The 25,033-nt window shown below is 40.8% G+C and overlaps 1 protein-coding gene and 1 long non-coding RNA gene across 2 annotated transcripts in view; one reads left to right on the top strand and one right to left on the bottom strand.

Moving 5' to 3' along the window:
• LOC141276968 (uncharacterized) overlaps positions 1–25,033 on the bottom strand; it is a 137,994-nt gene that overhangs the window by 23,727 nt on the left and 89,234 nt on the right. The window lies entirely within an intron of this gene.
• Positions 15,218–19,783, top strand: FAM216B (family with sequence similarity 216 member B). Its single transcript, XM_004328627.3, has 3 exons — positions 15,218–15,322; positions 17,741–17,861; positions 19,566–19,783. Exons 1-3 carry the CDS (start codon positions 15,218–15,220, stop codon positions 19,781–19,783), a joined length of 444 nt encoding a protein of 147 aa, XP_004328675.1.

Genomic DNA, 25,033 nt, shown 5'->3' with positions numbered 1-25,033 from the left:
AATACTTTTCTTCCATAGAGGGTCACCATATATTCTGATTTACCTGAGAAAGTATTGGTTTGTGCCTGTTTTCCCAGTGTGATGATTCAGAGAAACCTTTTCACTCTTAAGAGTTTCCCAGTTGGGACAATAAATTATACAGTCACCCGTTTTCTAAAGTTTCTTTTGCTCATTATCTATGTTCACAGAATATAGAATGCATTTGATTTCCACAGTTTGCATATTTCGAACCACGGAAAAGTTGTGTCCCAAAAGGTTTCCTGCATGGTATGTCAGAATTTCATGGTTTGTGAATTCCGGTTTTCTTTCCTTATGAAAAGCACACTCACTGAAGGCACTTGGCAAGGGCCTTTTGCATTCAGCCCTCCTGAGATGTGGGACCCTGGGAAAAACTGCTCACTGTTTGTTTTGTGGTGACTGGCAGCAAAGCTCACTGGGATGATTAAAAGCTAAATGGAAAAATACCTCATGGGTGATTTTCCCACTTCCTACTCTCACAGAATCAGTGTCTGAATGTATAGTTCCCAAGTTCAGGAGCAGCTACTGGAGTGAACTTCTGTGCCTACCTAACCAAAGGTGTTTCTGAAGGCATAGCATAGGGAGGGTGCCAGCCGCAAACTACAGATCCTCCACCTGCTGTTCCTCCAGGCTGCTTGCAATCCCACTCAAGAGACTACATTCCTGGAGGCTTCAAAATCAGTTATTAATTACCACCTTCTATTATGAGTTAGTGGCCTTTGTTACTGATTCCTTTAATAAATATTTGTTAAGTGCCTACTACGTGGCAAGACAGGATTACTTGACAGCTGAAATTAAGAACTGGACACAGTTTTAGTCTGTAGATCTTTAGTCCCTGATTTTCTAAAAGAAAAAGGGGAGGTATTAATGGAAATTGGAGGGGTAAAATGTGACACTCTTTTTTCTATAACTGATTCAGAACATAAGAACCTATGTCTAAAAAAGGAGAGAAGAGACATGGAATTAATATGAACCACAAAAGGTTAGCACACTACTCACCTCTTTCAAGTCTTTGCTCAAGGGATATTGGTTCACTGAGTTTTCTTGGCCACTCTATTTAAAACTGCAACTCACACCCTAACCCAGAACTCTAAATCTCTGCTCTCCTTTTTTTTTCCACTACACTTATCTTATCATATATGATATAACTCACCTGGTTATGCTATTTATTGTCTTTCTTCCTCAGCAACTTTTGAATATGCAATACAGTATTACTAACTATAGTTAACCATGCTGTACATTACATCACATGGCTTATTTATTTTATAACTAGAAGTTTGTACCTTTTGACCCCCATCTTCTTTTCTAAGATGCTCATGAGCTGATTGTTTGCCATGAAAGTCTAGACTTTTGCTAAGAATATCACACGCATAAGAATGTCAGATGGTGCAAACATTTGGAAGTACCAAATATAAAAGATAATATAATCCATAATCAAAATTATTTTGACAGGGTTGAAAGCAAGTGTAAAATTAGTACGAAAATTTAGCAGGGTTAAAAGTAGCAAAATATTGGGCTTCCCTGGTGGTGCAGTGGTTGAGAGTCCGCCTGCTGATGCAAGGGACACGGGTTTGTGCCCCGGTCCGGGGAGATCCCACATGCCGCGGAGTGGCTGGGCCCGTGAGCCATGGCCGCTGAGCCTGTGCGTCCGGAGCCTGTGCTCCGCAACAGGAGAAGCCACAACAGTGAGAGGCCCGCGTACCACACACACACACACACACACACACACAAAAAGTAGCAAAATATCTATTTTACCATTACAGAAAGAAGGTGATCATCCTTGGGAATTATCTTTGGTGGTTTAGTTGACTGTGAATTTAGTATGATTCAACATGGTTAATCCATACGTGGCTTCCAAGGGAACCAACACTCTCTAGGAAGGTATAAAAAGGAGTATAACATCTGAGTCACTGGAAGTAATTGGGCTTGTCAGAATCTGCTCTGGTAATTCACGTGGAATCTAGTACAGGAGGAAATGTTTTGAAGGCTCCTGATAAAGCAATGTAGTCCAGAAGAGCGCAGTGAGAGTTTGGAGGAATTTAGAAACCAAATGGAGCCTTCCTTTAATTAGCCATAACCTAGAAAGGTGTCAGTTTATGCTTTGTCAGGTGCTAAAGCTAAATTAGAGGCATGGAGTGACAAAGGAAGCTCCTAGTGAGGAGCAGGGCAGAGGGAAGAGGTTTGAAATTTATCTTCTGCACAGGAAAGGAGAAAGGAGAGCACACATTGGTGGTAAAAGAGAGCAGGAAGAATGACTTCATGCACAAACAGGAACCTCAGTCTTTTTTCAGGTTCTGGTCTCTCAGTGCTATGCAGGTATGGGCAGTAACACCCATAGTCAGAGCTACTCGTGAAGAGTCAGCATAGCATAGCAGCCAACAGGGCAAACTCTGGAGTCGGCCAGGCTGGGTTTAAATCCTGGGACTACTACTTAATAACTACATAACTCTGAGCTGTTAAATCTCTTTGTGCCTCAGATTTCTAATCTGTTCAATGGGACTAACAGCACTTAGCTCATGGGGTTGATGTGAGGATTAAACAGGATGATATATGTAAAGTTCTTAGACTCATGCTTGACAGATAAGCACTATGCAAGTCGATCATGGATTGGATACTTGCTGTATCTCAAGCTTCTTTACCTCATTTAATGCTCAGAACAACCCTAGTATATAGAATCTATTGAAATAACCTTTTAACAAATAAGGAGGCTAAAACTTTGAAAGGTTAGGGAACCTGCCCAAAGTTACACAGGTAGAATATTGTGGAACCATTCTGCAAACACACGTTTTTCTGATTCAAGATTCAGAGATTTTAATCTCTGGACTTGACTGTTTTTAACCTGATCTCAAAGTAACTAGAGAGCCCAAATCACAACTGTGGACAAACCACCAAAGTAGAGAAGGTAACATCACCTGTGGGTTTTGGAAGGGTGAGGATTACGCCCAGTAGGTGTAACCTCCAACATTAGATGGAGTGAGAGGCCACAGTTCTGATGATTGTGCCGATAGTTAAGGATCAGAGTGCTGGGGAAAAGACAGAGGGACAACTATAAAAGGCAACATCATAAACAGTTGCTCAGTCAGCTTCACCAAGCTGAGCTGTTCAGAGGGAACTGGATCATTAGATCCACATGCAGCAATATGAGGGGGATAAACAAGGAGGGAAATCTCTTTATCATTACCTTCAAAAAATAATAATAAATCTGTATTTCATTAAGTTACTCTTCTTTGGGTTACATATTGCATAACTGATAAAGGGTTAAAAGACCAAAACAAAGGATAGAAAAGCAGAAGAACCTGCTAGAGTGAGAAAGAAGGAAAATAAGCAACAGACCTGAGTGGACATTTAACCATAAAATAGTCTATTATATCCGCGATTATTTCAGTCTATTATATCTGCGATTTGGGCTGCAAGGGACTTTCCTTAGGCCTTTGTTAGCAATTCCAGGAAACATATTTTAATGGAAGTTCTCTGAACCAATTTTATTTTTGTGGAATCTCCTGGTTAACTAATGATGCTCTCAGGTCTACTGCATACTTCCCAAACCCGTTGATGGTACTGCATGTGTTAATTGCAATTGTATGCTTTTATTAAATATTACATAGACTGATTACGAGAGTAGTTTCTACAAAAACTAAGTTGAATGATTAGAAAGCAATAAAAAAAGAGTAATGAAAAATATGTGCTGCCCTGTTAGATATGAGTAAGACAGTTGCAAAAGGTAAGAGGAAAAAAGTAATTAAAAGCTAGGAGGGGGACTTCCCTGGTGGTGCAGTGGTTAAGAATCCGCCTGCCAATGCAAGAGACACGGGTTCGAGCCCTGGTCTGGGAAGATCCCACATGCTGCAGAGCTCGTGTGCCACAACTACTGAGCCTGTGCTCTAGAGCCTGCAAGCCACAACTACTGAGCCTGTGTGCCACAACTACTGAAGCCCGCGTGCCTAGAGCCCACGCTCTGCAGCAAGAGAAGCCACTGCAATGAGAAGCTTACACACTGCAACGAAGAGTCGCCCCCGCTCACCGCAACTAGAGAAAGCCTGCACGCAGCAACGAAGACCCAATGCAACCAAAAATAAATATAAAATAATAAATAAATTAAAAAGAAAAAGCTAGGAGGATTCTGTATCCCATTTGCTTCACAAGTGTCTTCCAAGAGGTCCCTCAATTTTAAAGAAACAAGATTGGAAATCATGGATAATTCATTAGGAGCTTGTTTTATTTGAGTTAACATGAAATTCCATCAGCTAAATGACCCAAATCTTCTCAATAGGAGTCTTACTGACATCTTAGGTGAGCTGTTTTTTTTTTGCAGGACTGCACAGCATTGAGACATTCAGCATCTCTGGTCCACACCCACTAAATGCTGTGGTGGCCCCCAGTCATTGTGACAATTGAAGGGTCCTCTTTGCACAGTTCCAAGTACTCCTTAAAATAAACATAAGAGTTTTAGTGCCCCCGCCAAGAATTTCTGCTTGTATTAAAATAAAAGGCTTTGCCCTACCTCAAAAAGTTAGAAAATGGACTTACATATTTTAAATTTAAGAATATATATGTTTAAGACATGTAAGTATCGTTTTTAGATGATTTTTTATTTCGATTGCTTTTCTGTGATTAGCCAGCCAGCCATGAGTCATGATTGTTTTGGTTAAGAGTTTTTCTTCTACATCTGACTGCCTAGGGACCTTCTGAAAAATGGGACCATTACAGGGCTTACACATATATAAGAGGAATTATTGAAGGAACTATTTTTTAACCTGGAGAGGCAATGACTTAGAGGACAGAATTATTGATTTCACACATATAAAGAATTATATTGTTTGAGGATAATTCAGTTTCCTCTATGAGAATCCACATTGAATATTCTAGAAATAGCTCTAAACAAATTGAACAAAATGTAGAAAAGACAACACGGTATAACAGAAAGGTTTTATAGCCTTAGTGCCAGACAAACCTGGGCATAAATCCTGGCTCCACCTTGTATGATATATATAAACTGTCAAGTTCTCAGAGCCTCGTTTTTTTCTTCCATAAACTAGTTTAATAATATTTATCTCAAAGCATTATGAAGAATAAATAAAATAGTCTATCTTAAATTCCTAGCACTGTTTTTGGCATATATTAGACACATAATAAATGAGTTTCCCTCCTTATCTTCTTTCCTGTCCCTGGAGGTGTGAAGCAGAAAAAGCCAATTATCTGTTTAAACACACTACCTCTGAATACTTTGATAGTTTAAGGTGTGGATAGACCTATAAAAATTCCCTGGGGATCAAACCCTTGCTTTGTGGCAGACACAGCTGACACCGTTCCTAACCTATCTAAAAGCCATTTACATTTTTTCTTTCTGGATAGCAGCCCTCCGTATTTATTTAAGATTGGATAAATATCCTTTGGCTTCCAGGAAGGTCAACCCAGCCCCTGGTCTAGGAGCTGGCCTAAATCCAGACTTTTTGTGGCAGATTACATTACCTTTCAGCATATTCATTCCTTCCCCATGACCTCCTTGAGAAAAGTATCCTTTCCTGCCACATTGATTTTGGACTTAGAATACGGCAGAAGGAAGAACGTGCCAATTCCAAGCCAAGGCTTGCCTCTCAGGAGCTTCTACCCTAAGGAGACATGCCCTGGGTAGCCCAGGTCTCATAAGAAGGAGAGACCCATAGAACAGCTGCCCTGCCTGACGAGAGAGAAGTAAATGTGTGTTACTGTGTGTCCCTGAGATGATGCTGTGGTTGTTTGTTCAGCAATAATCAAAACAACTGACTGATAACACCTGCCTTAGTGATATTAGGCAAGATTAGCAGAGAAGCTTCTGAGAAATAGCTTTTGTCTCTGATAAGAGAAAGTTGTGGGAAGATAAACTTTCTCCTCAGTGCCACATTTGTACTTTGACTGATTGCCACATATTGACATAGCCAGGTTATGACAACGAGGAGAAGACCAAGAGAATTGGAGACGCCAGCCCAGAATTCCTGAACCAATACCACCAACCATCTTGCTTCACTTCTTGCAAAGTGACAAGAATAAATCCCTGTTTGTTTATACCAGGATTTGCTGGGCATCTCTGTTATCTACAGCTGAAATGTATCCTAAGTGATACTTAACGCTAAGATTTCTAGTTTTTATAACATACGCTAACATATTTAACAATTCACAGAATTATTTCTGGTTTGTGAATAGATTTCATGTATTACGTTGCTGTTTGTGAGTTCAGTGGCTGATACAGTCAGCATTACCAGCTAATTCATCAGATACACGAGCACTTAGGATGTCCCCTAGGGAACTATATTCCCTGTAACCACACGGATGGGTACAAAGCTTAATTTCTCTCAGAGAATCTTCCTTCACTTTCAGTGTGCACCTACTGTCCACAGTGAAATATTCCATGTGTAGTAGAAGTTAATTTTTGATTTGGCCATCTTCCAAGGTCTCTCATGTTCCTCTGTCTCCTTACCAGCCACTATGGAAAACAGTATGGGGGATCCTCAAAAATTAAAAATACAGCTACCATATAATCCAGCAATTCCACTCCTAGGTATTTATCCAAAGAAAATGAAAACACTAACTTGAAAAGCTATCTGCACCCCATGTTCACTGCAGCATTATGTACAACAGTCAAGACACGAAAGCAACCTAAGTGTCCACTGACAGATGAATGGATAAAGAAGTTGTGGTATATATATGTATGCACAGGAATATTATTCAGCCATAAAAAAAACAAACAAGGAAATCTTGCCATTCGAGACAACATGAATGGACCTCAAGGATATTATGTTTAATGAAATAAGTCAGACAGAGAAAGACAAATACTGTACAACCTCACTTATCTGTGGACTCTGAAAACCAACCAAAAAATAAACACAGTAACCAAAAAATCCCAAACGCATAGAAAAAGAGATCAGATTTGTGGTTACCAGAGGCTGGGGGCAGGGATAGGGGGATTGGAGAAAGGTGGTTCAAAGGTACAAACTTCCCGTTACAAGATAAAGAAGTATTAGGGATGTAATGTACAGCATGATGACTACTGTTAACACTGCTATTTGTCATATATGAAAGTTGCTAAGAGAGAAAATCCTAAAAGATCTCATCACAAGAAAAAAAATTTTCTTGCTTTCTTTTTTTATTGTATTTATGTGAGATGATGGATGCTAACTAAACTTACTGCAGAACCATTTCACAAAACATGTAAGTCAAACCATTATGCTGTAAAACTTACTTTTTTTTTTTTTTTTTTTTTGCAGTACAAGGGCCTCTCACCGCTGTGGCCTCTCCCATTGCGGAGCACAGGCTCTGGACGCACAGGCTCAGCGGCCATGGCTCACGGGCCTAGCCGCTCCGCGGCATGTGGGATCCTCCCAGACTGGGGCACGAACCTGTGTCCCCTGCATCAGCAGGCAGACTCAACCACTGCACCACCAGGGAAGCCCTAAACCTTACATTTTTACAGTAATGTATGTCAATTGTATCTCAATAAAACCAGAAAAAATTTTAACATCTTTATTGGAGTATAATTGCTTTACAATGTTGTGTTAGTTGCTGTTGTATAACAAAATGAATCAGCTATATATATACATATATCCCCATATCTCCTCCCTCTTACCTCTCCCTCCCACCCTCCCTATCCTACCCCTCTAGGCGGACACAAAGCACCAAGCTGATCTCCCTGTGCTATATGGCTGCTTCCTATTAGCAATTTATTTTCCATTTGGTAGTGTATGTATGTCCATGCCACTCTCTCACTTCGTCCCAGCTTACCCTTCCCCCTCCCTGTGTCCTCAAGTCCATTCTGTATGTCTGCAACTTTATTCCTGCCCTGCCCCTATGTTCTTCAGGACCATTTTTTTTTTTAGATTTCATATATATATGTTGGCATACGGTATTTGTTTTTCTCCTTCTGACTTACTTCACTCTGTATGACAGTCTCTAGGTCCATCCACCTCACTACAAATAAATCAATTTCATTTCTGTGCGTTCTCCCGGGGAAGTTGTCCCTGGATAACGGGACCCTGGCAGTGGCGGGCTGCACAGGCTCCTGGGAGGAGAGGTGTGGAGAGTGACCTGTGCTTGCACACAGGCTTCTTGGTGGCTGCAGCAGCAGCCTTAGCGTCTCATGCCCATCTCTGGTGTCTGCGCTGATAGCCACAGCTCGTGCCCATCTCTGGAGCTCGTTTAGGCAGTGCTCTGAATCCCCTCTCCTCGCACACCCCGAAACAATGGTCTCTTGCCGCCTAGGCAATTCCATTCTTTTTCTCGGACTCCCTCCCGGCTAGCTGTGGTGCACTAGCCCCCTTCAGGCTGTGTTGACGCCGCCAACCCCAGTCCTCTCCCTGGGATCCGACCTCCGAAGCCCGAGCCTTAGCTCCCAGCCCCCACCCGTCCTGGCAGGTGAGCAGACAAGCCGCTCGGGCCGGTGAGTGCTGGTTGGCACTGATCCTCTGTGCGGGAATCTCTCTGCTTTGCCCCCCCGCACCCCTGTTGCTGTGCTCTCCTCCATGGCTCTGAAGCTTCCCTCCTGCCCACCCCCATCTCAGCCAGTGAAGGGCCTTCCTAGTGTGTGGAAACCTTTCCTCCTTCACAGCTCCCTCCCAGAGGTGGAGGTCCTGTCCCTATTCTTTTGTCTCTGTTTTTTTGTTTTTTCTTTTGCCCTACCCAGGTACGTGGGGAGTTTCTTGACTTTTGGGAAGTCTGAGGTCTTCTGCCAGAGTTCAATAGGTGTTCTGCAGGAATTGTTCCTCATGTACATGTATTTTTGATGTGTTTGTGGGGAGGATGGTGATCTCCATGTCTTACTCTTCGGCCATCTTGAAGGTCCCTCCCTTCTCTTTAACTTTTAATCTGCTAGTGTTGGAGGGTCTCCTGCAGAGGTGGGGATGGCTGTCCAGAAGTTTTTTTTAACACATGAGCCCTTCAAATATTTTGTGAGGCTTTATTGCCCACCCCACCCCCTTCCGCCATAGATCTTTTCCAGATTCAATAGCTCTTATGCATGTGCCAGCTCATCCTATGACACAGCACCTCTGTTTTAGCCACACACTCCACCTTGCCTATGTCCCTTGTGTGGACACAACACTGCAGCACAAAGCGCACCAGGGCAATCCCAATTTCTCCCTTATTTTAGAAACTATACTTCTGTTGATGTAGCCTACACACTCATGAATCCCTCTAGCAGCCTCATTCTGCATTTACTTCCCTATGCCTAAACTGCTACTAAACTCCAAATTCTATTTCTGTGTTTTTCCAACTAGAAATCAAACTCTGATGCAGAATATAATTTTTGTTGTTATTGTTATTACATTTTATCCTATTAGATTCAATCCATCACTTTAACTTGTCAAGATCTTTCTGTGTCCTGATTCTGCCATCCACTGTTTTCTATCCCACCTGTTGAATAGATTTCTGTCATTTGGAAACTAGATCTTTGTCATCTGAAAACTTAGTAAGATTGCCTACTATGTCTTCATTCAAGACCTTGATAAAACTGTGGAAGAGATCAGGGCATGTCACCAAAACCCTACCTAGGTTGTCACTGACGCTTTAATTGGCCCCTCTAGTATTACTTTTTAACAAGTTTCAAATTGTACTTATCTGTCCATGAGGATTTCATAAGGCACCTTGTTAATTGCAGAAATACCAGGTCTACAACATCTAAAAGTCTCAGAATCCTATCCCTACTAACAACAAAAAAGGAAATGACTGTTCAAAACATAGCTGTCAGTATTGATCTTCTAAATGTTTATAGAGATGGATATTAACTAGACTTATTATAGTGATTATTTTGCAATACATACAAATATAGACTCATTATGTTGTACACCTGAAACTAATATTATATGTTAATTATATCTCAATGAAAGTTGCTCTACTAATTCACTGTCAAGTGATAGATAGTATTTTTATTCAGTCCACTTTTTAAAAAATCAGAATACATGCAAAGAGTGTTTTCCTGGGTAAGGACCTAAGCTTTACACCCACATCTTCTGTGAACTGGGAAATGACTGGGCCGGTTTGAGGGCTGATGGGACTGGCCAGCTAGACACCTATTTCCATGAAGCCTTTCCAGGAGCCTTATTAGAAGGTCAATGATGCAGTATAATAAGACTAATATCCTGCTCCAGAATTATGACCATAAGTCTTTGTGAAACTAAAGCCTCCCCTTGTTCAACCAAGTAGTATTCAAGATGGAAATGAAATATACTCCAAGGACAGAAAGAATCAAGATGCATGAATTTTGTCTGTGGGTAATGGCTGGATAAGAGGAATAATTTTCTATTACAGCAACATATACGTTGCTTGAATCCCCTTTTAGTTCCGGAGTCCAAGGGGAGAAATCATAGACTTCAGGTAACCATGGGTTTGAGTCCTGGCTCTACTATTTAATAGCTATGCCATAGGATCTGTTTTCAGAGGACCAGCGCTAATCCCCAGTGAAAAAGACATTTTTGTAAATTCTTAGAATTTTTTAAAATAACATGCCCTTGAGTCTAGAATTGTCTACAAGTACCCAGGGCACCTACTCTAGTTCCTTTTGACCTCTTACCTTTTTATTCCATAGAGTTATTTGGGATTATAGAGTCAAAGTTAAATCTCTGGGTATTTCCTTGAGTTCTATTCCATTTTAGATTATTTTCTGAACTTTATGAATCTGTTTTCCCAAAGTCCTTGGCACATATATGACCATACTCAGCTTTTCCTTTGCTGCTAATCACTGCTTCTAAGTGTCCAAAGTAGTTTTCACTCACTGAAAGTGGCTCTTACAGCTCAAACCGGGATTCTTAGTTTTCTTGCTCTTGAGACCAGTGACCCTAAAGTGGTCGGTATGTGTAAGAGCTTTGGTTTGGGGATCTTGGAGAAATAGGAGTTTTCTGTGAAGAGATGGCATGAAAAAAACAAAAGATAACAGAGGAATAATCAGCCTCCATGAAAAACCCCACCAAACAGGATTGCGCCCAATGGACTACACAGCTCTTTGTGAAAGAAAGTCCAACAAAGACTGTGAAAGCTCTGAATGGAAACACTCAGGAGTCCAAGTGATAAACAGCAGCACCGAGTGGGGGGAAGGATACTTCTTTCACTTTATTATGGTTCACTGATGCCCTCTGAGGGCTTGGGGTAGCCAAGGGAGGACATCTGTGCCTGGCAGAATTATCCCCTGGCAGAATTAGCCCTGCAGCTAAAAGGATCCTGGAGAAGAAGCAGGAGCAGAAGGATATGAGCAGATAATTTCCTCTTGGGTTCATGGTTTTCCTGGGAAGTACTTATCTCTGTAATATACAGTGATACTCTGCCTCTTGTTCTAGCAGACTGGATTCTTTGAATTAGGGTTTAACCTCATCTTGGATTCCAATCATGGGTCCCGTTTTCTCACTTGGTAATGCCCATGAGGTCATATCTACCCTACTATTCTATAAAGATACTTTATGACCCATGTTCTAAGCACTGGAATGTAGACATACCAATGTCTTAAGCATTGTGTCCCATTGTTGTACCAATGTTTCATCTATGAAATAGTATGCACCTTCCTCATTAGTCAAAATTGTATTTTCTATAGTAATTATATGATGGGTGTTTCTACTTTTTTTTTTGTAGTCAGTTTTAATTCTCTTTGAAAAGTCTAGCTAGTCATTGGGAAGACAATTTCTTTGTCCAAAATTGATGATATACATTTTTTTTCATCATTCCTAAGTCTTAAGTTATTGTCCCAAAATTTATACCTTATTCTTTGATACCATCTATAGAGCTAGTTAATTATCTTTTATTTTGTCTTTTCTAACAAAATTCCAAACTTTAGCGGTATTAGGCAAACATTGGCTGTATGTGGTGTCCATTATCACTCAGCTTCACGCTTACCCTTCTATATCCTTCTCTTTACCACAGTAGTGGGAAGACTGCAAAATACATTTTGCAGAATTCCTCACGAGCTGGCATCCAATGGGATGCAGGATATGGAAGGCTGGGGGAAAGGAGAAGGAGAATGGTTTCTGCTTGCATCTGTAACAGTGGCAGCATCAGCAATAGTAGCAGCCAGGCAATAACAGTGGTGCTAGCAACAGTAATACTTAAAGTTTTGGAAAGAACACAGAAGCAAGAATAGCAGGTGTGTACCAGGTCCTGGGGTGCTACTCAGGCAGCAATGTCCCAACAGAAGCAGGCTCAATGGCACAGTGTTCATGGACTCTGGGTGAAATCATTTTCGCTTTTGTCCCCCAGCTCTCGGTGTGGTAGTAGTTTAGTGCAATTGCCAATCTTTGGATAAGCTAACCTTTCTTGTTTTGCTCCTGTACAGCCCATTCCAAAACTTTTATATTCCTTATGTTCAATTCCCTCTCTGTCAAACACCTAGATTTGTTTCTGTTTTCCTGACTGAGCAGGGAGTAATGCATGCTGTTATGAATCAGCACGTGTGTGTAACAGTCAGCAGATGTGGTTTGCTCTAGAAGGCATTTCATCATATCCTGGAAAAACATTCAAGGGAGACTCAACTGACAATGCCAACTCTGCAGACAACTGTTCTTTATTTCTCAGTAGAGAATCACCAACCTCTGAGATCCAGATCTGAGAGGTTTTGTGGTATTCACTGGCATTTACACACACTTACTTGTGCCATTTTTATTCCCCAGAAGGTTTGCATTTAAATTATTGGGAAAAAATGCAAACTTTTTTGTGTGTTGAGTCCTTTCTTTTTTAAGCTATACAGTTCATCACTTTTATCTCCCTATATTTTTCTTCCCCTTAGTCTCCTAAGAATTTTCAATTTGTGGTTTTCTTTTGGTACTTCTTCTTCCATTTTCCCTAGGAACTCTTCATTTTTACAGATAATGTAGCATTCAGAGAGCAGATTCTCAAGAAAGAAAGAAGTCTGTAATAATAATGCTAGCCCAGAGGAAGGGATAAGATTGCTCTCATGAGTCAGGTTAAAATGAGGCTTATGCTGATGACATCAGTGTGAGCAAGAATCTTGTGCCATAAGTTCATTATCATGAGGCCTCTATTCAAGATCAAATATGGAGAAAATCATACTCCTCCAAAAATTAAGAAAGGAACAATATCTTAATATATGGGACAACTCCATAGATTACCACAGTCAAATGTATGCCTGTACCTCTATATTTAGGAATTATTCCTTCATCATTCTGAGCAACGGGGATGGCGGTTACTGACTCCAAATCTGAGAAGAACACATGTAATGGCCTGTTGCCCTGATGGATTTCTTGACCTTTAATATTCAGCCTCTCTGTCTCCATGAACGGCGAGCCTGCGGCGGCAGAGGCCAGAGTGTCTGTCTCCATGCACTTTTCTCCCCCATGTCTGCATATAACGCAGATATGGTAGATTTAAAAGTCGACACTTGATTAGATACAAAGTTTGGAAGAAAAACGATTAAACTGTGCAGTTCCATGCTGTCCAGAAGCAGGGAAAGGCATGCAGCCAAACTCCCCCAGCTCTTTGCTTCATCACATGACATTGTTTGGATATCAGCTTATCAACAAACTGAATTTTACCGCCACCACTGCATGAAGAAAGGGACCTTGCAAGAAAACTACATTGAATATGAATACCAGCCTTTAAAAAAGGGGAGATTACAATACAGGCTAAGTTTCTTTTAAACGAATCTGTCTTTTTGTTTCAGATATAAGTTTTTTTGGTAGATATTTCCTCCCTGAATTCTGCAAGCATTTTAATCAAATTTTATCAAGTACAGACCACTAGAATAGGTAAGATGGATTTCCTCAGCAACAGTCCAAGAAAATCACACATGAACTGCCACCCCAAGAAAGATCATCAGTCATTTCTTTACGCTGTCTGAGGAGAGAAATCTTCCCAGCTTTGAAGAATATTTATGTTCTGCTCTACAGATCTGGAAAATGGGAAGAGGGATACTGAGATGATTTGATTACAGGATAGAGTGTAGGCTTCTATCATGGACAATATTAAAAGAGTATATCTTGGTTGGTATGGTTTCTGGAGTGCACATTGAAGGAAAGCAGTATTTATAGTTTAATTTAAAGTTTATATTGTGGAAACAAGACACACAAAGATGTTGACTGATGTTTTCCTATAAATTTCTCTTCTGGAAGATCTGAGCAATTAGCTCTGTGAACTCAGAACCAGAGTTTTCTCATGCATTAAAATCCTTCTTAAGCGCATTCAATAGGGTAGAGGAGAGAAGAGGAACTGGCCTAATGAGAGCATTCTGTATTCAAATCTCAGTTAATAATATCATATATAGAATGGATAAACAACAAGGTCCTACTGTATAGCATAGGGAACTATATTTAATACCTGGGATAAACCATAATGGAAAAGAATAGGAAAAAGAATGTATATATATGTATAACTGAATCACTTTGCTGCACTTCAAAAATTAACACAACACTGTAACTCAACTGTACTTCAATAAAATAAATTTTTAAAAACCTCTCAGGTAATCAAACAACCCGATGAGGTAGGCGTTGTTGACAAGGGCAAAGGAGTGAGCAGAGGAGAAAATGTTAGGGGTTTCCACTCTGCCTTAGCAACCCTATTCCAATATGTCCATTCTTTCTTGATTGTTAATTTTTAAATTATGCTATACACCTCAGATTCTAAACCCTAAATTACATGGAAAGGAAACGAGACTTATAGCAGATGTGGCTCCTTCATTCTGTATCTTTGTCAGGTTAGAAGCATGGCTAGATTTAATAGCTTCTTTTATAGTACAAGGCTGGAAAATTGCAAATCTGAATGTGCAAGAAATGGAGAGTGATGTAAAGATATACTATACTGTCAAGATAAATCATATTTTCAAAGGATATTTAATGTTCTGGGAAGGTGCATAACACATAGAGAATGATCTCCCTGTTCTAAAATCACACACAAGGGCTTCCTTGGTGGTGCAGTGGTTGAGAGTCCGCCTGAGAGACCTGGTGTGGTTCTACAACCCACCTGTTCCAAAGGCAGAGTGAAGCAGAAAGACAAAGGGCTCTGAATTATTCCTTTGATAAGTAAAGGGTGAGAATTGGGAAAAGTGGAGAACTAAGAAGTCTGGTGAGGTCTAATTCCATGGAAACATTTGAGAAAATGTCTTATCCCTTGAAATAAATAATATTTATCTATTTATTTATTCACTTATTTGCCTGCTTACTTACTTAGGTACATCCCCAAAATTGGTTGAACAAAATGAAATTTTATGTTATGCTTTGTTGTTCCTTGGAGGTACAGGATGAAGATGGGAGGAAAACAGAAAAGACAACAAAAGCTATGGAATGTTCCACAGATTCCTTGCATTCGAGTCCCTCACTCTGTCTCTGATACTTCACTGCTGAAGGTACAAGCATATTATTCACAGATGGAGGGACCTTTTCTGTCTCTTCTTCAAGGGTTGAGGACTTCTTGGCTCTTTGTTTACCCGCATTAGGGAAAACACTGGGCCCAACAGAGGCCCTCGGTGCATGTCGACCATGTGTGTGAGAGAATGAACGAGCACTTGGATGATCTAATTCTACACCCATCCCACGTCAGGAGCTCTTCCTTCTCCTCAAGGAAGGCTAAGCAACAGCATAAGAATATTAAAAATGTTATCTGTTACTACTCATTTAGGAAGCTGAGAGTTCTACTAAGGAAGAGAACTAGGCATTTCTTTTCCCTTATAAAATAAAAACATGAATTTTAAAGCTTTATCTTACATAATGGAAACTCCCATTGCACTTTGGAGCTTTGCTCTTGAAATGGCTTGCAATTTTCCTGTTATATTGTTCTCAATCATTTGAAAAGTCTTACTTAGGGATCTATTCTCTTCTTCAAATATTTATCTTTTTTTTTTTTTTTTTTGTGGTACACGGGCCTTTCACTGCTGTGACCTCTCCCGTTGCGGAGCACAGGCTCCGGACACACAGGCTCAGCGGCCATGGCTTACGGGCCCAGCCGCTCCACGGCATGTGGGATCTTCCCAGACCGGGGCACAAACCTGTGTCCCCTACATTGGCAGGTGGACTCTCAACCACTGCGTCACCAGGGAAGCCCAAATATATTATCTTTTAAAACATCTAATTCAGAAACTGTAAAGCTGAAATGATGTCTCAAAGTGTGAAGTACTTGGCTCAGCTACTTTCCCTCTGAACATATTTTTAATATCAAGTTTAAAGTCTCTAGACACCAAAAAAATCTGACTCACAGATGTCAACTTCATACAAAATTTCTAGCAGATAAAATTCACTTAGCTTATATATATTTATCTTAAGTTTAGTTTGTATTACATGGTTATCAACTAGTTTTGAAATTCTGTCATTGTTTTGAATTTTTTAGCCTAAGGGGAACTTATTTTATCTTGATTTTTCTAAAATGTTGATGCCACTACCTCTGTTTCCCCATCTCAATACAGTGAGCACTTATGGTATATCAGGTATATAAAAGTAATTGTAGTCCAGCCCTTCTTGTTCCTCCCTAGCACTACATGGTAGCTTCCAAAATGGTCTCCCTACCAGTGGTTTGTCTTCCCTTGAGGCCATTGTCCACAGCAGGGCCAGAGCGATCTTTGTAAAATGCAGATCTGGTCAGCTTAAAGAATGGCACTTGGGGCTGAGTAATTCTTGGTTGCAGGACACTGGGAGGCTGTCTCATGCTCCGTAGTCTATTCAGCAGCCTCCCTGGCCTCTCCCCAGCTGAATGCCAGTGGCATCCATCCTCCCTCCCACCATTTGTGACAACCAAAAATTTCTCCAGACATTGCCAAACGTCCCTTCAGGGTCAAAATCACTCGTGTTGATAACCACTGCTTTAAATAAAGACCAATGTTCCTCATATAAAAGGAAATCTTTAAACCCTTAGTATAGCAGAAAAGGCTTCCATGATCTTCCCCTGCCTTACTTACTCTAGAGGCTTTTCCAGCTCAGACTCTATATGCTGATTAAAGTTAAAAAAAATGCCGAAAGTCTAGTTCCCAATATATTCAGATATTTTGTGTCCCATAAGAAAATCTGTACCACTTTCTCCCTCTAATCAGCCTTTCTTTTCCTTCTGGTCCAGTGGTCCCCAAATTTTACTGTGCGTGTATCAAAAGCACCTGGAGGGCACCAGAGGGCTGGGCCCCACCCCCAAGAGTTTCTGATTCTGTAGGTCTGGGGTGAAACCTGAGAATCTGCATTTCTAAAAGATTTCTAGGTGATGCTGATGCCCTTTGAGAACCAGTATTCTAGTCCCTTTAGGGAATCCCTCCTTACCTGGAAGACTCAGGTGTGTTGGTCATCTCTTTCAGGAAGCTTCCTTGACTGCTAACACAGAGCTTGTTTTCCTTCTCTGTTTTCATAGCACCTTTTCACTAATGACCTTGCACCCTTATCACATTACCCATCTACTTATCTACCTAGCTCTCTCCCCCGCTCACTGAGAACTCTCAGTGGAAAGTTCTCTTTTACCCTCCAGAGCCTGGCACACTTCAGGCCCTGTGTAGATTCTCATAGCCTACCTTCCTCAACAAGGATTATAAGAGATCAGTACAGTTATCAGATATTGAAAATCCTTGGATCTCCCTCAGCCCAATACTTTGACCTACTTACCTAGAATCTTTTTTTAATTCATTTTCACTACTACACATGTCAGTGGAAGACTGTTTAAGTAAACTAAGGGGTGTGAGAGAGACAGAGAGAGAGAAGCATCTTATTTCTGTGGAAGTCAGCTTTGAATACATCCCACTCTAATCCTATCAAATTCCACCAACTCATCAAAATCAACTGCTCTCCTCTGACAGGACCTAACCCAAGGGCAGCAGCGCTACTTTTACAGCAGCATGAGGATTTACAATCCCAGGGCCCAGTGGGTGGCCCTGCAGACCTGCTATGTTCACGGCCTTCAGCAACAGCAGCTGCTTGGTGAGTTTAACTACCTGACCCGAACCAGGCATCTCAGGAAGGGACTCGTATGTTGCAGCTGGCAGTCAAGTTTCCAGGTAAATAGTTCAAGTAGAATGACCTCTGTCAGCCTGATATTTCATCAGCATGGTTGGCAGGTCAATTTAAAAATGATTATCTCTGACAATAAAAAGCAAGGTGTTATGGGGAAATTAAGAGGACTTAAAGAAACTGGAGTATGGTTTGTTATAAAATGTCAACAACTCTCTGAGATTTGCAAGAACTTGATCTAGTAGAACTGGCAATGGGCTTAGGCAGATGGTCTGGGCTCAAACCACAGCTCAGCCCATTGCTGGTTATGCAGATTCAAAGGCTTGTTTGACTCACAGCAATAATATTTATATTTATTGAGTATTTACCATGTTTCCAACATTGTACTACGAGCCCTACATAGAATATTTCATTTTCTCCCCCACTTTACTGTTGTGAGACACTGCAGTTCAGACAGGTTATGTGACTTGAAGAAGATCATACAGATAGTAAATGTCAGTTAGGACCATCACCCCCAAAGACCATGCACCTTCACCCCATACTCTACCATCTCTCTTCTTCCACCAACCTCATGGGATTTTATGAACCACAAATGAAAGGATGGTTGTGAAAAACTTTCACAGACCATAAGCAACAACCTACAGAAAGGTGTAGTTATTATTAAATCTCTTTTCTTCCAGGAGATGTTTTCAGTCTCCGGTTCCCCCTTATTACACTCTTCTAACTCCAACAGGTCCTTTCTTCTGTAAACACTCACTTGGCATTAGCACATCAACCTTATTAGTATTGCTCCTGTATTTCCACAAAAGGAAAACATGGTTTTTGCAAATGATTTAATACCAAGAACAATAACAACAATAGCTACCTTTTATTAGGGCTTCCTACGTGCCAGGCATAGTTCAAAGTGCTCTACATGTATTGCCTTATTTAAAACTCAAACACCTCTACATGGTGCCTTTATAACTCACATTTTACAGAAATGGAAATTGAGACATGAGTAAGTTAAATAACTTGACCAGGGTCGTGCAACTAGTAAGTGGCAGAGCCAGGGTTTAGCCTGGTCCCCATGCTTGAACTGAAGGGTTACACAGGCATCATCTGGTAGCTTTGTTTGTAGAGTAAAATTGCATAGAGGCCAATGAAACCGTAAACAGAGATATGCAACATTTAGAGCACGTAAAACCCACCTGTCTATGTTATTAAAATACAGACTTCCAGGCCTAACTCTCTGTTTCTGACTCAGAAGTTCTTTGGAATAGAGTCAGAAATCTGCATTTTTAAAAAGCATTATTAATGTGGCCTCAGCCAAACGATTCTGTAGTGTGTGGTCTGCAGACTACACTTTAAAAACAGAGAGAGATTGAATATATCTGTTTCTATTTGAAGAAAGTTTTGATATTGAAGATAAGCAATTCATGTGAAGATTCCACATGGCTCAAGTCCCTCTCCAAATAATTTGTTGTGTTAATCAATGACTATTTATTAACTTATTAAATGAGAAATGCAATAGAAGGAAAATATACTTCATATCCTGAAAAAGTATACAATCTGAGTGTGCTAAACATAACTGTTTCTACCCTACAAAGTAGAAGGAATTTTGTGCAGGTGTGGATATTTGCAGAATTGTTTTGTAAAACTGTTGACTTTGAGGTTTATCTCATTTCTTCCCTCCAGGCTATATTACTCAACAGGAGGCCTTGGCTTGTGCTGCCTTACTTAGAGATTCAACCAAAAGAGCCTTAGCCAAGGCAGGTTGTCATAGAACCATCTCCCAGAGAGCCTCAGGCAGTACAAGAACATGGCCCTCAGCACTACCTGTGTTTGTGGTTCCACTCAGGACCCAAAGCACAGGGCTCCGATCCCTCAGGACCAAGGCTTTGCACAAGCTCTGAACAGGGGGTTCACCCATATACCCCCGGCATCTAGTGAGTAGTTAGTGCATATTTGTTGAATAGGAATGAATAAAAGAATAACATCTAATACAAACACCATGCCTAGAAATAATCTCTCCAATTCACATACATTTTACTAGCAAGAACAAGCTGAGTGGCTTAAGAGCAATGGGAGCTAAGAGTCAGCAAGCCTCTCATTCTATACAGAATCTGTAGAGTAAGATGACTTTCGAAGCTTTCAAAGTAAAAGCTTCCTTTGAATTAGAACATCCCAGAGAAATCCCAAGAACAGTGGAAGGGGACAAGTGACCAGAGGATTCAGGTCCTCTGTCACTGGGTGAACATATTTTGCAAGCCCCCTACTGTGCATATTGAAAATACACAAACCAACACAGACGGGACAGTGGGCACACAGGGCTTCTGGACCATAACATCTCAGCAGCTACTGGACTGTACCTTCCCATGGCCTCCTTGCTCTCAACTTGCCCATCAAACAACAGCATTAAACTTGGCCCCAAATCTTCTGGTTCTTGCCTAACTCAGTCACTTTGTGTCCTCTTGAAACTTGGACTTATCAACCTGCTACAGCTCGGTTCATTCTACACAGCTGTAATTGACCTTGACACAGGTAAGAGGATTCATGCACACATCTTCCCCCTGGCAGCTGAAGATACATTCTCAGCAGAAGAAGAAATAGCCCCAAAGAACGGATCTCAAGTCCAACCTTTCTTTGGCCTTAATGGTTTTAAGACTACACAAATATGCAAAAACTGCAATTAACAGTGAGTCAGATCATCATACAAATTATGTTAGTTACATCACTAGTGATTTTTTTGTGTTAAAAATAAGTAACCAGAGCTCACAGAAAGTCAAAATTTAAAAATGCCTTTCTTCATCTAATTTCTAAATGTTCAACCTCTTCTCTCATTCAAATCATACAATGACTTTGTCGAGACTTTAAAAAGGAGTTGGTTGAGATGGAATATTAACTTGCTTGACAAGGAATATGCTAACACTGATCTGAAAGGAAGATGCTGCAATATTACGAGAAGAAAAAAAACCTCATTGATGATTATTATCTTCTCTCTGCAACTATTAACACAGAAGATGTAAAAGTTCTTATGAGATTCTGAAAACTCCCAGTACTGGCTGTCATATCTGATTTACTTTTCTTTGGGAGGGACAAGGGTACATGGTTGGCAGGAAGACTTGGGTAAGCCAGTGCTGATGTTGCTGGGTTCATTCACTTAATCATAAAGAAGCTTCTTGACCTCTGTAAATCCGGGCCCCAATTCATGTACTCTAAGCAGCCCTATGGTTCTAAGTTAAGAATTGTTAGGTAGGCTTAAAAGAAGAAAAAAATCAAATGAAACTGGGGTGGGCGATAGCATAGCCCTCTTAAGGAATAGAGGTTTGTGGTCGACCTAACTTGGCCTGTATTAACCTTCACATTGTTCCCACAATGGAGCTTTTATCCTTTTGAACTTCTTGCATCGCTTTTATCATAGACGTTTTTCTTGATGGGCACAGATATTTGCTGTGTAAACCTTAACTACTGATGCAGAATATCAAGGAGGCCACTTATAATTCTGAGCTGCATCCCTACAACAAAAATTTCAGAAGTACCTTGTTTCCGATAGAGGATTTTGAAAGCTAATTGTCAGGTGAATATTACAAGGCACAAAAGAACAAATAAGTCTAAGTTGGTGCAGAAGGTCCCACTTGTTGGATCTCCCTTCTGAGAAGATAATGGCCTACCTCTTGAGCCCCACACCCAAAGCTTATGAGGAATATGATTGGTTGTGGTGCTGGAAGAAAGGTGCTCACCTGGAAGGATGCTAAGAAAGATGATCAAAGGGAAACAAAGGACAAACTGTGACTCTTAGGAAACTCTACTACTTTGACCTGTTGGAGACTCTATTGCTTGCCTTCACAATGTCAGTGGACACCATCAGTATTTAAAGTCCTTGAGATCACTGACTATTTTCAGTGTAATTACTAGTACCTAGAACAGCACCTGGTCTGTGGTAGGTAATCAATAATACTTGTTGAATAATTATAAAATGTTGAAAGATTTTGCAAATCAGACTGGCCTGTGAATTTGTGCTATTATTCTAGGGTCCCAGGATGCTGCAACTACTAGTGAGGAGTACAAGCAGTTTATTAAGTGCACAGGAGCAGCTCATCCAGGTGCCAGCAACAGGGGTGAATTGTCTGGAAAGGATTTTAAAACAATAATAAAGCTCATTAAAAATTGGTCTGCTTTTGGGCTTCCCTGGTGGTGCAGTGGTTGAGAGTCCGCCTGCCGATGCAGGGGATATGGGTTCGTGCCCCGGTCCAGGAAGATCCCACATGCCGCGGAGCGGCTGGGCCCGTGAGCCATGGCCGTTGAGCCTGCGCGTCCGGAGCCTGTGCTCTGCAACGGGAGAGGCCACAACAGTGAGAGGCCCGCGTACCGCAAAAAATAAAAAATAAAAAAAAAAATTGGTCTGCTTTCTATTATCACCATAAGCCAGCAATTCTAAACAATATGAGTGATGAAATATTCCTCTACCAAAAATCTTTTGTTGGCCTAGGGTCTAAATAATTGCTGAAGTTACCGTTGAGTTTTAATAATATATGTGTAAGCTTCAAAGTAACACATTCTTATTGCTTTTCCTTTAATAATCATTTTATTCCTCATGGAAAGTAATTCAGAGAACTTCAAAACCATATCAGCTCACATATCTCCAACCACTGTGGTACTACGTATTCTTGAATGAACAATGGTTACACCATCACCGTAAAGACAAGAAAAAGAACTTGAATTACTTCATTCTTTACTCTATGTGGCCACTTAGCATTTTTCTTCTTTTAAACAATTTTATTGAGGTACAAATTAGATGCAGTAAATGCAGTCAATTAAAGTTCAGTGAGTCTTGACAAATGCATACAGTCATGAAACCACCCCCACAATCATGATATAGTACATTTCCATTACCCTAAAAGTTTCCTTGTGTCCTTTTGTAGACAATCTCCTCCCTCAAACTCTGGCCCATGATAATCACTGATCTGCTTTCTATCACTGGAGTTGCCTTTTCTAGAACTTTCATAATTGGAATCAGAGTAGACAGTCTTTTGTATACAACTTCTCTCACTTAGCATGATGCTCTTGAGGTTCATTGTGTTGCATAGGTAGCATTCCGTTGTATAGACACATCACACTTTGCTTATCCATTCACTAGTTTATGAACATTTGGATTGTTCCTAGCTTTGGACTATTACAAATAAGGCTGCTATAAACAGTTTAATGTAAGCTTTTATGTGAACATAAGTTTTTATTTCTCTTGAGTAGATACTTAAAAATATGATTACTGGGTCTTATGGTAGATTTAGGTTTCACTTTATAAGATGCTGCCATAGTGTTTTCCAAAGTGGTGGCACCGTTTTGCATTCCCACTAGCAACGTATGAGTTCTGATTGCTCTATACCCTTGCGATGTCAGACATTTTAATTTTTGTATTTTAGTGACTGTAGCTGCTGGGCAGAAGAGAACTTGGATAAGTGGGACATACCGTCACTATCAGTTATGGTCACAATCCTACTGGGAATCATGGCAAATTTCAGGGAAAGAAGTCATGATAGACATGAGGGTGGTGATGGCAATAATCATGAAGATTTAATAGCAGAAATTTCAAAGTTTAAGAACCAATCTTTCCAGCTTATTTTAAAGGAGGAAGGGTTTGGAGGAGATGAGGAAGAAGAAAAAGAAGCAACCCCTGCAGAAAGGACCACCCCTGGTCAAAGCCATGATGTGGTTCAGTGTGTCCTTAGTACCTTTTCATTTTCCTTGTTTACATTTTTCTTCAGGTTCAGCAACCAGCACCCCACCACCACCACCAAAATCTTTTAAGCACTGTATTAGTTACCTACTCCTGCAGAAAACATTACTCCAAAACTTAGTGAGTTAAAACAATAATATTTACTATCTCACAGTTTCTGTAGTCAGGAATCTGGGAATGGCTTAGCTGGGGCTTCTGACTCAGGGTCTCTAATAGATTGCAATCAAGGTGTCAGTTGAGGCTCTGGTCTCATCTGAAGGTTCAACCAGGGAAGGATCTACTTCCAAGCTCACACTTGTGGGTGTTGGCAGAACTTAGTTTCTTGGGTGCTGTTGGACTCAGTGATTCAATTACTTACTGGGGGTTGTCTGAAGGCCACCCTCAGTTTCCTGCCATAAAGGTCCCTCAATAGGGTAGAAATATCAATACACCTCAATAAGTCACAAACAGCAACTTGTTTCATCTGAGTTAAAAAACAAAAGAGAGCAAGAGTGAGTGGTGTGTAAGGTGGAAGTCACAGTCATCTATAACTGATCTTGGAAGTGTCATGCCACACCTTTGCTATGTTCTACTACTTAGAAACAAGTCAGTAGGTCCAGCCCACACACAAGGGTAGGGGATTACACAATGGCAGGCATACCACAATTGGGGTTGGGGGGCAGAAATCACTGGGAACCATTTAAGAAGCTATCTGCCGAAGCCAAGACTAGGGTAAGTTGAGTGAGGTGCCTGGGGTGCAAAACTGAAAGAAACACTTGTTCTTGCATGATCCTGCGTGTGAATCCCACGTAGTCCCTACCTAGACACCTCATTGCTGTACTTTAGTCTTGGCTCTGCTGTCTGCCACACGCACCCAATACCTTTATGTTGACTTCTGAACACCCAGTCAGGGCTCCTTGCCTAGACATCTGGTCTGAGCCTGTCTTCTCAGACAACTGTCCCATGCTGTAGAAAATCTCTAGCCTCCTGTATGCTGCCCACAAGCATGTAGACTCCAGACTAGTTGGAACCAGAAGATTGATGATGCTGACTCCCAGTTACTGTATCACCAACCAATCAGAAGAATGTCTACTCCACAACCCCCTTCCCTCACCCTGTCTTTAAAAACCTTTCCCTGAAAGCCATCAGCGAGTTCAGGTCTTTTGAGCACTCCTTGCTTGGCACCCTGCAATAAATGCTGCACTTTCCTTCACCACAACCCGGTGGCAGTAGATGGAATTTAGTGCACATGGGTGAGCGGACCCAAGTTTGGTTTCGTGACAAAACTTGGCTGTTTTTTGTCCAAATCCTCCAACATGCTGTTGAGGAAAAAGTAATTTCAGATAAGCCTAAGAGATTTAATAATTAATTCATATATAATCTATAAGTAATTCATAATTATAGATTATATATGAATAAGTAATTCATATATAATCTATACATTTGGAGC

This window comes from Tursiops truncatus, chromosome 18 (assembly GCF_011762595.2).
Source record: "Tursiops truncatus isolate mTurTru1 chromosome 18, mTurTru1.mat.Y, whole genome shotgun sequence".
Lineage (NCBI taxonomy): Eukaryota > Metazoa > Chordata > Mammalia > Artiodactyla > Delphinidae > Tursiops > Tursiops truncatus.
The sequence above is the reverse complement of the archived record's forward strand: the minus strand, read 5'-3'. Positions and strand labels throughout refer to the sequence as shown.

Excerpts from the sequence above, each read along its gene's own strand:
- FAM216B (XM_004328627.3), top strand. The coding sequence starts at position 15,218 with ATGAAGATGGGAGGAAAACAGAAAAGACAACAAAAGCTATGGAATGTT. Across the intron at positions 15,323-17,740 it reads CTGATACTTCACTGCTGAAG|GACCTAACCCAAGGGCAGCA; the intron begins GTACAAGCATAT and ends CTCCTCTGACAG. Across the intron at positions 17,862-19,565 it reads TCAGCAACAGCAGCTGCTTG|GCTATATTACTCAACAGGAG; the intron begins GTGAGTTTAACT and ends TCTTCCCTCCAG.